The sequence below is a fragment of the Eremomyces bilateralis genome (genome assembly GCF_010015585.1).
Source record: "Eremomyces bilateralis CBS 781.70 unplaced genomic scaffold P152scaffold_7, whole genome shotgun sequence".
NCBI lineage: Eukaryota > Fungi > Ascomycota > Dothideomycetes > Eremomycetales > Eremomycetaceae > Eremomyces > Eremomyces bilateralis.
The window spans coordinates 1,014,042-1,027,211 of record NW_022985073.1 but is presented as its reverse complement, the minus strand read 5'-3'; the positions used below and the strand labels follow the sequence as shown (position 1 = coordinate 1,027,211).

Below are 13,170 nucleotides of genomic sequence, written 5' to 3'. Positions count from 1 at the left end.
GCGACTGGCGAGCGTGGGGGACTGCCGCGTGATGGTGGGGGATGTTTCGAGATTTTGCTGTTTGGCGTTCGCGAATGTAGGGGAAGGGGCAGTCCATTGATTACAGTATGACGATCCAGTGGTGTTCAAGACCCTGGTGGCTAGGGCTGCGTTTCTACGCCGTTGAAAACATTATTTGCAAAACCGGAAGGAGTAATATTAACCTCTAAGGCATTGGGATGTACGGACGGACTAAAACATGTCCGCATATCAGGAAACATTGGAAGGGATTATAAATAGGGAGCCTTGCATCTGACTCAATGCTTCAACAAAGGCTGCGACTCGGCCGAACCATCTTTACCCTTCTTCTTATGCGGCCGCTTCTTCCTCTTCTTCTTCGCATTACCTTTCTTCTTGTCATCATCGGCCACCGCACTCGTTTCCTGCGTCTCCCCCGGCTGCTTGCTGCTACTGGGCTCCCCAGTCGCTTCAGCCTCAACGTCGCTTTCCCCGGGCTGGAGGTCAAGAACCATTTTCTTCATTCCACCCGCGTCGACTAGGTTCTCCGTGATGCTGCCTGACCGCGCAGTGGTCCTCGGAGGGGGTGGCTCGTCGCTAGAAGGTGACAATGGTGATTTTAGCCCCCCGAGAGTGCTCGTGCTATGGTTGCTGTATTGTGAAGGAGGGCGCTCCGAGGGAATAATGATCTTGCCCGATTTACCGGATGTGGTGGAGAGATTGCCAGTGGAGCGGGTAGCGCTACGTTCCTTGTAAGGGTAAAGGTGGTCGCCATCGTGCTGTTTGGTGTCTTGCTTATCATCGGCGCTCGCTTTGTCTTTGCCATTGTCGTCCGGACTAGGTAACGGCTCGGTCTTGGGTGCCGGAGAGCTCGCAAGGGTGCCATAGTTCGGTTGTTGGACTTGCTGGATGAGATGTACCGCGTCGCTGGCAGACCGGCCTGCTGAGATTGGGACGTTTGGCGAAGCCCCCGCGGACTTCTTATCTGGCTCCGGAGATAGTAGGAATTGGGACGGGGAAATAGCCGCATCTTCGGGAATCGTTGAAACACCATTTCCTGGCTTGATCTTGACTGTGTTGATCTTCGTCTGTTTTGGTGCCGATGCAAGGTTGCTCGGGCCAAGATGCTTCAAGGCTGCGCGAACTTCTTCGCTGCTGCTCTTTACAGGAATAGTCGCGGACTGATTGGCATCGGCCGATTTGCGACGACGCATGTAAAGTGTGGTATCTCGCGGACTTCGCGACAGGTCGGGGAGCGACTGCTTTCTAGGATCCGTCCCATTTGCTCCATCCACGCTGTCCATGATGGCGGATCGGTTCAATAGTGATGACTCGAGGCCTTCTACCGGGATCTCATCCTCTTGCTTGGTATGAGTCCCTGGTTCCGGTGCCGTTACAACCTCACCTTTCGGGATTCGTGACCGAGGAGCCGGAGCCATTCTTCGAATAGCTTTGTGGACGTCGACGAAGACATCGGATTCGTCGATAATCTCCTCTCCAATGAGCTCCTCAATCACATCCTCCAAAGTAACAACGCCCAAAGCACCGTACGGTTCTCCTGGGTAGTCCGAAACCAAGACCATGTGTGATTTGCCTTCTTGGAAGAAATTGACAATATCGAGACAGCTTGTCTCGGGCCTTGTTTCCGGCAAGGTTGCAAGCGAGAAGTCGCGAACCCGTATGGCGTCTTCCGGATCATACGTGATAAGCATCTTAACTAACAACATCCCGACGTAGTTTTGAGGATGATCTGGGGCATATATGGGGATTCGGGAGTATCCAGCCGTAAGGATTCTGTCCATCATTTCATCATCCAACACGGCGTTCGCGGACAATGTGAAGACGTCCTCGATCGGCGTCATGATGCTTCCAACTGGCTTCTCTTTCAAATCCAGAACTGCGCTAATGATGGTGACTTCATCCTTATTAAGACGTTCGTCTGGACTCGTACCAAGCGTTCGGTGTAACGTCACCAAAGTTTTCAATCCTGCTTTCTTATACGCCGTTTTGTGTTCTGTGCCGAGGAGATAATCGAGGAGTTTTGCGGTTGGCCAAGCGACTGGAGACATGATCCACATCAGAACAAGTACTATATCCGACATCCATGCACCGATCGGTAGGCCGTAGCGAACGCAAATAGATTGAGGAATGACCTCTCCGAAGATGACTAGGAGCATGACCGGTCAGCGTAGTCCAGTTTGCCCGGATACGATGGAATACATACCAATTAGGATCGTACTACTGAGTACAGCAGGCCATCCTCCACCAATGGATCGGTCGAGGATGACAGGCAATGTCTCGTTGGTGATGACATTGCTCAAGAGGAGAGTGACCAGAACCCAATGTTTCCCCCTTTTAAGCAACTGCAAGACCTTTTGCGCGTGTTCTCGTTCTTTCCCCTCGCCGGACGTTGCAATGACCTGAAGATAGATCTCATCTTGACCCATTAAACTAAATACGCGTCAGCTGGCACTCTTTCGTTGGGCAATGGGCAACATACGCGATGGTCAGACCCGCAAATACACCTCCAAGCACGACCAAAGCAAAAGCAGTTCCAAGGAAAGCCCATAACGACAGGTCGTTCGGGCTTTTCGGTGCTTCAGGTGCCTCTACGCGGAGGATGGAGAGTGGGATGGCAGAAGCCAATGGCAATCGAGTAACACCAAGCATCAGGACGCGCAAGGCGAGATGAACTGAGGACGCGGCGGCCATTGACCGCCCGGCAGCAATTGTCCTCGCCATCAGAGCTCGCTAACAGACAGTGAGAATGTTAGCAGGAGCTCAACATTTCCGAAGGGTTTTTCGGGCAGTGATGGAGGGAGATGGAGATGAAGATTGAAGAAGCGTGGAAGAAGTCACAGTGAACGCGCGCAGCGAGAAGCGGGGCCTTCAGAGTTCAGTGCAGGGAGGCTGCAGTAGAGCCTCCTTCAAACTTAAATGAGTTAAATCATAAAGGGATCAATTCACCCGCGGTTCTGAAAGGTAGACAAGGGCTTAAGCGTCTTTTCAATTCCGGTTTAACTAATATATGTAGTTGGCGTCGGTGTTCCATTCAATTTCCTTTTGCGTCTGTACAGTGTACACACTGCACAACTACACTGTACGACTCGATACAGATATATTATGTAAGGCATGACTGAGCCACAATAGGGATTTACGTGATTTTAAGCCAGGGGGTTCTGTGGCGTAACATTCACCACCGCGAATAGCCGCACTTGATTCTCTCCATCTTTGCTTCAACCGACACCTTTCCGGACAATAGTAGACAATCTTTAATTCCTTATTCTTATTCTCCTCCTAGACAATGCAGCTCGCCTTGGTTTCCATTCTCTTAGTCGTAGATTTGCAAATTTAGTGTTGCATATCATAAAATGGTAGCATTAGAACGATGGCTTTGCCGTCACCGGCACATCTTCCCCACCATAACCACGACATCGACATCTTCAAGACGCAATTACTCGACACATCCTCCTAATGCCCGCTTGAACAAGCCTATAGATTTCTCGACGACCCCGATCCTACACCATACCGCCTCCTCCGCCCTCGCCACCCCTCTGCTCCCTCCCGCCGCCCGGAAATCCAAAACCTCCCGCCAGAACCTCTTCCAATCCATCAACTCCGCCCTCCGCCATGCCCTCTCCTCCGACGAGCAAGTCCTCCTCTTCGGCGAGGACGTTGCCTTTGGCGGCGTGTTCCGGTGCTCCATGGACCTTGCTGCCGACTTTGGCAGCGAGCGCGTCTTTAATACCCCGCTGACGGAGCAAGGTATAGTCGGGTTTGCCATCGGATGTGCCGCGGAAGGGATGAAACCGGTAGCGGAGATACAGTTTGCGGACTATGTGTATCCTGCCTTTGACCAGCTGGTGAATGAGGCGGCGAAGATGAGATATAGGGCGGGCTTGACCGGCAAGCCTGGTCCAGATGGCGAGAGAGGCATGCATTCTGGGGGCCTGGTGGTTCGTATGCCGTCCGGTGGAGTCGGTCACGGCGCCCTATACCACTCGCAGTCCCCAGAGTCACTGTTCACCCACGTTCCGGGACTGCGCGTTGTCGTGCCGCGGAGTCCCATCCAAGCGAAAGGGATGTTACTGTCGGCCATCCTGGATTGCAACGATCCCGTGGTGTTCCTCGAGCCGAAGATCCTCTACCGCGCCGCCGTGGAGCAGGTGCCTATGGATCCGTATTTCCTTCCCCTGGACAAGGCCGAAGTCTTGAAGCAGGGAAAGGATGTCACGGTCATCTCATACGGCACGCCCCTCTACTCGTGTTCGGCAGCCATTGAGGCCATCGAGAAAGATCTAGGGGTCAGCGTGGAGCTGATTGATCTGCGGTCGATACATCCGTGGGATAGACCCACTGTTTGGGAAAGCGTGAACAAGACCGGCCGGGCTGTTATCGTCCATGAGAGCATGGTAAACGCGGGCGTCGGTGCGGAGGTTGCCGCTACGATCCAGGAAGGCTCGTTTCTTCGTCTGGAGGCACCGGTGATCCGAGTCGCTGGCTGGACTACGCATGTTGGACTGGTTTTTGAAAAGTTCAATATCCCTGACGTGACACGTGAGTTTCCAACTTCCGTTTTCTGATCAACACTGACCTTGAGGAAGGTATCTACGATGCTATCAAGCGATCGGTTGAATATTAAACATATGGTCTAGCGTTTCCCATTGGACTTCGTACTAGGCGGATGCGATTATTAGTTCCATTACGGGATAGACCTTTGACAGCGGTGATCTGTATCAAGGATCACATAGGAGCAATTCCTTGGTGGGTGTTTGGATGTTTGGGTGTCAACAAAGCAAAGACTTGGGCCTTTACTCTAAAAACGAGCCAAAACTCAGCGAAGAGAGTTCTTCCTCTCCTAGTCCCCAATAACAAAAAGCTGGTCACCGGTGGCGCCCTGAAACACCCCCGACCAGGTTTTTATAATTGGGGGTTTACGATTTTTTTCTGCGGTAGCTGGAACATCACTCAAGGCAGTAATCCAGAGCCCAATATTTTGCTATGTAGTGCCAGCCCCTGAAATCGAACGCACGTACACGTTCTGACAAGGGAAACCCGGCCTGCGTGTCGAAACCTGAGAACATTATGCTTAACCAGTGCACCACACTCCAGGCCACCCACATACAGCAGGATTGTGAATGATTTGGTATATATATTCGATATTGGCTAGGTCACATGAACTTTGGGGTATCCACTGGTGTTATCACATGAATACTGCCTCAGCTAGACTACCATCAAAGGAGATAAACGGATAGTTCATCAGTTCAGTTCAGTTGAGCGCTCAGTTATATGTACAGTAAACCGGAGACATGTCTTCATGCATATCAAACATGATCGCATCATCAGAGTCGTGGCGACAATAGTCATACAGATATCCTACAGCGCCAATAGACGTCATTAGTCGTCATCACAAGAATCCGAAATGCCTTCGCTCCATCTCGCTTCGTCCGATTCCCTGAAACCTTTCAAAGGATAATCTTCTTCAAACTCCCCCAAAACCCGGAACTCCGCTTCGTCTCTCTCTCCCTGACCCGCTCCCGTGGCTCCCTCACCCTCTCCCTCCTCCCCTCCCCATGTTCTCGCCCACCCGTCCTCGCCCGATCGCTCCCTTCCGGAGACCGTTCCCGCGTCCCCTGATCTTCCTTAGCCCTATCCCTATCCGAGCCAGATCGGTGCGATCTGTCACGGCGCCGATGTGTGTGCTCTCGATGCCTGTCCCGGTCTCGGTCCTTATGGCCATCGACACGCATGCTCTTCGGTCGGTCGCGGTCGGATATAGTGCGGCGGCGGCGTGCGGATGTGTCCTGGTGCGAATGGCGCTTGCTACGGCGGGGAGGAGACTGGTCTTTTGGCGGTGGTACTTCGTCTGGGGCGGCAGGCTCGGTTGGCGGAGCTGCCTGAGGCTCTTCGGGGATAAGCTCGGGGGCTGGTGGGGCGTCAGGGGCAGCCGGTTCCGTTGGAGCATCATCTGGAGCTGCATCGTTCGGAGCGTCTCTTGTCCCTTCTTCTGCAGGGGCCGGTTGCGGAGGCGCGTCTCCTTTGTCTGCCATTGATTCTCTTCGTCGTCGATGTCGTTCACGGCGATCCACTTCGGCCTTTGCCACTCGTGCTCGCTCCCTTTCCTTCTTCTCAGACGATGAGAACATCCCAAAGAACCCACCAGTATTGGACTTGAAGAGCCCACCGAAAGCCGGGCTGGGGTCCTGTTTCCGTTCACGAGGACGTGCATCACCCGTGCTTCTGCGTGACAGTTTCGGGGGCGATCCTGTGTCCTCAGAGGGCCCGTCCTTGGAGACGAAATCTGCATCGCCTTCCGCAGCGCGTCTCGCATGTTCCCTCGCCCGTCGTTCCTCCCTCCTTCGTTGGCGGTCCGCTTGTTCTGCAGCGGCTCGCTCTCGTTCTGCTACCCTAGATTTCTCTTCCCGCTCTTTGCGTTCGGCGTGTCGCCGTCGCCGGCGCTCTTCGTCATGTTTTAGCTCTTTGGTCGCAGCTTCTCGAGCTGCTCGCCGCTCTTGGTGAAGTCGTTCTTGCTCCTCCTGTGCTTTCTGTTGTTCCTCGGCATCGCGTCTCGCACGTTCATCCCGGCGCCGACGCCGTTCAGCGCGCTCTTCAGGGCTTTCGGCAGCATCACTGCGGCGACGATGGGACGATGTGTGTCGGTTGTCTTTTTCAGAAGACCGCTTGGTGCCAGAGTGCTTCATCTCTCGAGTTTTGCTGGAGCTTGCTTTCTCGCGTCTTTTCGAACTTGTGTGGCTGTCCCGTCGATTCTCAGATGTTTTCGAGTGATGATGGTGTGAATGACGTCGTGATCTTTTCGGTTCTACCACTGGTGAAGGAGGAGACTTTGGAGATACCGAGTCGTCGGTAACAGCGGATTCGTTGGGTGGTGTTTTGGGTGACTCGTTTTGTGGTGGCGGTGTGTCATCTACGGGAACGGCAGCTTTCACTCCTGCTTCTTTGATTTGACTTTCAAGCGGAGCGTCAGGAGATTTTGCATCCTCAGGCTCTTTCTCTGTGTCTTTGCCTGTTGATTCCTTCGCCGGTTCAGGCTTGTTCACCTCTTCTTCGCCACCAGCTGTGTCTACTTCTGCCACAATTGGTATGTCTTCATCTACAGGGGCGTCCACAGGGGTATCCGATGGTTCCTCTATGGGATTATCTGTTTGCACCTCTGCTGGCGGTGCCTCTGCTGGCGGTTCTTTGGGTTTGTCTGCGGGTGGTGCTTCCGGTGCCTCAGCAGGTGCCTCTCCGGGTATCTCTTTTGGTATCTCTGCCGGCGGTGCCTCCACTGGCGAGTCCGATGGCGCGTCCGTTGGTACCTCTGTGGGCGTCTCTTTTGACTCATCTGCAGGCGGTGCCTCTGATGGTGCCTCTGCTGCATCCTCCACAGCACCGTCTGCTGAGGGATCTTCTGCCGGTGCCTCTAACGGAGGAGTATCGGTCTGAGGAGCCTCTGTTGCGGGAGCCTCTGGAGGTGGAGTCTCTGCGGGTGGATCCGGGGGAACTTCTGCTTGATTCTCGCTGACAGGTTCATCTACAGATTTCTCAGAGACCTTTTCTTCTGTGCCTGTCGCCGAGTCTCCCGTCGGCTCTTCATGGACTTCTGGCACGGGTTCTTCATTGTTCGCCCCTGCAGAATCCTCCTTGGACACTTCGACAGGTGTAGGCTCAACCGGAGGTGTCTCAGTTGCAGGTGTTTCAGCTGGAGCCTCCACGTTCACATCTCCTGCTTCCAGTGACTTCTCGAGAACCTCTGGAGCAGCGTCACTTGCCTCTTTCTCATCTGCAGGTGCTTCCGACTCCTTCGCCATTTCAGCTTCTTGTCTAGGTGATTCGGCCACTTCACCCATAGGCTTTTCCTCCACACCTTCAGGGGCAGAAGCTTCTTCACCTTTTTCCCCTTCTTCGCTTATACCTACTTCCGTTCCAGAAGGCGCATCATTGGAAGCTTCTTCAACTGGAGACTCAGCTAGTTGCGAAGATGGCCCTTCAGGTGCTTCTGGCGCAGTTCCAGCTTCGTCCCCGTCTTCATGTTCCCCTTGAGGTGGCAAATGTGCTTCTGCTTTCGAGTCTTCTTGCTGGCCATCGGTGGGAGCGTCTCCTCCGCTTTTTCCATCATGGGTAGGCTCACCGTCCGTGTCTTTTGCTGGCCCAGCCGCAGTGTCACTCACTTCCGGTACGGCTTCGGGTTTGTCTGTATCTAGTTTGCTCTCCTCACCTTCGGGTTTCGATTCCAACAGTTCGGTAGATTGGTCGCTAGGCTCTGCTTCGACTCCAGCAGGGCGTTCCACTTCAGGTTGCTCTTGTTCGACTGGCGGTTCTGCCCGATCCAATTCTCTAAGCTTGTCAGCATCAGCAGCTCCATCGCCTCCAGTGCTGACCTCTGGCTCCGGATCTACTTTAGCAGACTCGGCCTCCTGAGCAGCATCTTCAAGTGGCTTTGAATCTACCGAGGCCACTTCATTCGTTGCAGTGTCGGTGCCTGGCTCTGATATCCCGTCTACAGTCGTTGCAGGGGTCAATTCAGGTAGATTTGCTTCGCTCGGAGTGTCCGCTGAATGTTCAGGGCTGGGTGTGTCCTGCATTTCCTTGCTCTTCCCTACTTGATCTCCATCAATCGAACTATCCGGCTGAAGATTCTCTTTTGCTTCTAACCCCACAATCAATTCCTCGAGTGCTCCGTCAGCCTGTCCGCTCACGGACGCTTCTGGGTCCAGTAGTGCGATTTGGCCCATCTGCTCAACTGGTGCATTTTCTAAATCTTCATTTATTGGTTCAGCTACAAAAGCAATTTCGGTGGCATCAGCTGGGCCTGGCTGCGATTCTTGAGGTGGTGGTAGAACTGATTCTGCTGGGTCGGACACCGATGCTAGTTTTGCCACCACTACCGCCGCCTCCTCCGAAATAGGCACATGGGGATGGTCGGTATTTTCGGCCTGGGTTTCAGATGTTGGTGGGTCCTGGTCTCCTGCTTGTTGAGTTTCAGTCGGTTCCACGTCTGTTGATACTGTCGACGATTCAGTGGCTGGTGGACTGGAGGCCTCCGGCTCCGTTGCTACAACCGCAGTGGGATCGCTCGAGGCTGGACATTCCTGGTTCTCTGGTTCAGAGTTTGGCATATATTCTATCCTGTCTTCGACGGCTTCGGGCTGCATAGGCGGCTCATCGTTATCCGCCACTCGCACTGAATCATCTGCTTCCGTTGCCTCACCTGCAGAACTTTCAGTGGCTGCAGCAGCTGGGCCTTCTTCACACGGAGCAGGCGTATCACTCGCGGCAAGTTCTTTTTCATCCACAATTTTGTCACCATCTCCAGGTTCAGCCGTTGGGCGTTCGGTGGGTGGGGAAGCATAGCCATCTTCATGGGGAGTGGACGCTTCATTCGCCACAGGATTTAGTCCTTGAGCAATTGTATCTTCGACTCCGGATCCATCTCCTGGTGATTCGATGATTGCATCGTCGGTTTGGCCTTCAGGAGTTGGTGTGTTGTCGGGTGCAGGACCTGGTTCGGGGGCGTTTTCTTCGGTTGCACTGATGACTTCAACCTGCGGTTTAGTGGCAGCAGCTATTAGGTCTTCGAGTTCGGTAGAAAGTATTTCAGTAGGCTCAGTCGCAGCCGGTTCGACATCGGTAGGCTCCGTCGTAGGGGGATCAGTTGCAGGAGGCTCAGTCGCTGCGGAAGAATTTTTGGCTTCAGGCTCACTGGGACCTTCGAGAGGCTGTTGCTCTTGTTCACTCAATACAACCTCAGGAGTATGTTCTTCTGTGGCCTCTTCCTGCCTCGAAGGCCCCACTTTCGATTCGTCATCTTCAGATCCTTCGGAAGCAACAACTGCAGAGGAAACAACCGCAGCTACGACTACTTCGACGGGAATGGTAGAGTTTTCTGAAGCAGGCTTTTCGGGGCCGTCGTCAAGCGCGTCGGGAAAAGTGCCAGGAACATGATCTTCGGGATTTGAGGTGCCTTGGCCCATACTGGCCGATGTTTCTTCTTTCTCCAGAACAGATGCCGTCTCCGCGGGGTTTGGTAGAGGCACCTCTTTGGCTCCTTCGGGTTCAATGGCTTCGGTGGTTTCAGTGGCTTCACCTTGATCTAGAGCTGTATCATCAACACCAGAAGCGGCTCCCTCGGCATCAGTCGCTGGCTGTTCGGCGTCGTGCTGTTCCGCAGGTAATGGTTCGACTGCTGTTTCTGGCTTGGGCTCATTTGGTGCATTTCCACTAATATCTTCCTTGGGGGTGTCGGTGGACTTTTGTACAGATCCAACAGGCTCGTCACTGGATGCGTCATTCGGCACATCTGTCACCTCTGCTGCAGGAGCAGGCTCAGATTCGACGGCTGACTCAGTTTGGCCTTTAGGGTTGTCGACCGCAGTGCTTGCTGCATTGCCATCAGGTGAAGCCGGGTCTGCGTGCTCCTCTTCTGCGCCCTTCTCAGGATCACAGTCCGCAGCCTTTGATTTCAATTTCTTCTTGCCCTTCCCACCCTTCTCTTTCTTGCCTTTAGGTTTCCTGACCAGAAGGGCTTCCTTCTTCTTTTCTTCCTCCTCCTTCGCCTTATTCTCTTTCCCCCCCTTCTTCTTCGACTCCTTCTCCTTTTCTTCATGTTTATCTTTTGCCTCATGCTTCTCTTTGGTCCGCTCCCTGACCATTCCGTTCACCTTCTTCTTTTTTGACTCTTTCTCCGACACCACGCTTCCAGCTTTAGCTTCGTTCAGTTTCACTCCACCATCTGCACCATTTTCGTCTTCTGTCACCTCATTGATAACGCTTTTAGCTTTACCAACTTCGCTGCCACCCTTAGCCTTCTTTTGAGGGGATGCTCTCTCACGGATTATCATCGGCTTTCCCTTGACGCGCTTTGGCTTTCCATGAGCGCCGTCAACAACATCCGCGGCGAATGACACGCTCTTCGAACTGAGATTCGATTTGACTGAGCTAGGACGATCGGTAGAGGATCCATCAATTGCTGGAGGCTCCGAGGTTGCATCTGGAGGCGCATTCACCCCGCTCACCGGAGGTTCTGGTGCTTCGGGGAGGATGGGTGAAGGTGAAGGTGGTGAATATGAGTCAACAACGGCTGGTGGTTCCGGGTCAGGCTCACTAGGTTGAGGTGGAGTTGGAGTTGCTGACTCCTCATTAACAGTCTCGACGGCCTGTTCTTCGAATGGATCAGGACATGGGTCTACCGGCGTAGGCTCGGCAGGAGGAGCATTTTCCTCCGGTTCCTCTTTGATATCATCAGCGGGTTTCGGTTCCGGATCTTCCACTGACTTGGTCGCAGGCTCTGGATCTTTGGCAGTCTCTGGATCTTTGGGAGGCTCTGAACCTTTGGCAGGCTCTGGATCTTTGGCAGGCTCTGGGTCATTGGCAGGCTCTGGGTCTTTGGCAGGCTCTGGGTCTTTGACAGTCTCTGGATCCGGGGCAGGCACAGGTTCTTCCGGGGCCTGAGATTCGGTGGGAGGATTTGCACCAGGCGTAGGGTCTGCAGAAGCATCCACTTCAGCGGCAGGCTCAGATGGGGCGGCAGGCTCGGGCTCCTTCGTAGGCTCGGGTGCAGCAGCAGGCTCAGCTTCGGCAACTGACTCGGGTGTGGCTGTAGGTTCGGGCTCTTCGACAGGCTCGGGTGCAGCGGTAGACTCCGGCTCCTTGGCAGTCTCAGGGTCAGTAGCAGGCTCTGGGTCGGCAGCAGGCTCTGGGTCGGCAGCGGGCTCCGGGTTAGCAGCGGGCTTCGGGTCGGCAGCGGGATCCGGATCAGCAGCGGGCTCAGGGTCAGCAGCGGGCGCAGTTTCAGAAGCAGGCTCCTCGGACTCTTTGGTAGACTCGGATTTATCTTCTTCTTTCTTTGCTGAGGATTCTGGTTCGGCAGCAGGTGGTTGAGCACTGTCATCCTTATCATCAACAGGCGCATCTGGCTCGGCGGGGACAGGCTCCGGCGCTACATCCTTTTCGGACTCCTCTTTAGGATTGTCTGCGGGAGTTGCATCTTGTGGCGCACTGGGAGCGTCATCAGTCGCGGCGGGGGGAGGCGTAGGCTGAGTTTCTGTTGGTGCAGCTTCAGCAGCTGCACCGGCTTCCTTTGCTGTATCTTCAGCAGCAGATGAGAGTTCGGCAACAGAAGGTTCGTCTGATTTCACCGCCTCCGGTTCTGAAGATTTGGTAGGAGGATCCTCTGGGGTTGGCTCGGCTGGGGATTCCTTAGTGCTAGACTCATCTAATTTGGTTTCTTCCTTTGCTTCGGCGAGTTTAGCGGGCTCTTGTGATTCTACTGGAGGATGGGGTGGTTCAATCGCCAAAGGTGGTGCATCTTGCGCATTTTCTTCTGGTTTAGCGGCCGGTGGAGGCGGTTCAGGGTCTTTAGGTTCGGGGGCAGAGGAAGGGGCCGCATCCGGGCTGTCTACCGGTCTAGCCTCTGCCGCTGATGGAGGCAGCGGTTCAGGGGCTGACGGTGGCGCCTCCTTAGGCCCTGGGGGTGGTGATCGAGCTTTCTTGGGTGCATCGGCTGGTTTGGGGTTGGGCTTTGCTGTTGGTGGTTTAGGTTTGTGTCTCGTCCAAAAGAGAGGCGGTGGAGGCGCTTTCTTAGCCTTCTTTTTCTGCTCTTTCGCTTTGCCCGATATACTCGACGCTTTCGTCGAAACAGTTGATAATGTTGGAGAAGGCGGAGGAACTATGTCTGCGGGATGTGGTGGAGCGGCTGGCGCAGCTGGCACTGGCGCTGGAGCTGGTGCTTCAATCTTAGGCTCCTCTTCCGTAGGAGCAGGGGGGTCCGGAGCAGGCGGATCCGGAGCAGGAGGGGCTTGTATCGATCAATATCAGTATCAAAGGGGGCACAACGGGTGATATACGAACCCGCATTGGTCATAACCGCATCCTTTTCGTCGTCACTCCATTCTTCATACACCATTCTCACTCCTGGATCGTTGAATACAGGAGGCGGCGGGAGAGGTATTGTTGAGACATATGAGAACTCTCCAGTTGGAACCGAGTAGTCCGAGAAGTCCACCCGATAGGGGGTGGAATCGTACGGATTCCTCCATTCTGCGTAGGAGATGTTCGCGAACCTCCGCGACATGTCTTCGCGGTATGCTAATTGCGTTCAGGGGAGATCGATGTGATCAACGGTGAAGAGTAGCATCGCCACGCTACGAGAAAGGCATTTTTGAAGTTGAAGAA

At 54.2% G+C, this 13,170-nt stretch overlaps 3 protein-coding genes across 3 annotated transcripts; 1 reads left to right on the top strand and 2 right to left on the bottom strand.

Annotated features, from left to right (window-relative positions):
* Positions 1–158: 158 nt before the first annotated feature.
* P152DRAFT_415520 (DUF21-domain-containing protein) lies at positions 159–3,065 on the bottom strand. Its single transcript, XM_033677051.1, has 3 exons — positions 2,498–3,065; positions 2,222–2,448; positions 159–2,164 (listed from the first exon to the last, which is right to left on the bottom strand). Exons 1-3 carry the CDS (start codon positions 2,737–2,739, stop codon positions 297–299), a joined length of 2,337 nt encoding a protein of 778 aa, XP_033535101.1. The 5' UTR covers positions 2,740–3,065; the 3' UTR covers positions 159–296.
* Positions 3,066–3,368: 303 nt separating this feature from the next.
* On the top strand, positions 3,369–4,639 carry P152DRAFT_394840 (thiamine diphosphate-binding protein; the record flags this gene model as incomplete). Its single annotated transcript, XM_033676273.1, has 2 exons — positions 3,369–4,554; positions 4,602–4,639. 2 exons carry the CDS (start codon positions 3,369–3,371, stop codon positions 4,637–4,639), a joined length of 1,224 nt encoding a protein of 407 aa, XP_033535100.1.
* An 823-nt stretch (positions 4,640–5,462) lies between these two features.
* Positions 5,463–13,069, bottom strand: P152DRAFT_513691 (uncharacterized protein; the record flags this gene model as incomplete). Its single annotated transcript, XM_033682815.1, has 2 exons — positions 5,463–12,793; positions 12,847–13,069. 2 exons carry the CDS (start codon positions 13,067–13,069, stop codon positions 5,463–5,465), a joined length of 7,554 nt encoding a protein of 2,517 aa, XP_033535099.1.
* Between the last annotated feature and the right edge of the window lie 101 nt (positions 13,070–13,170).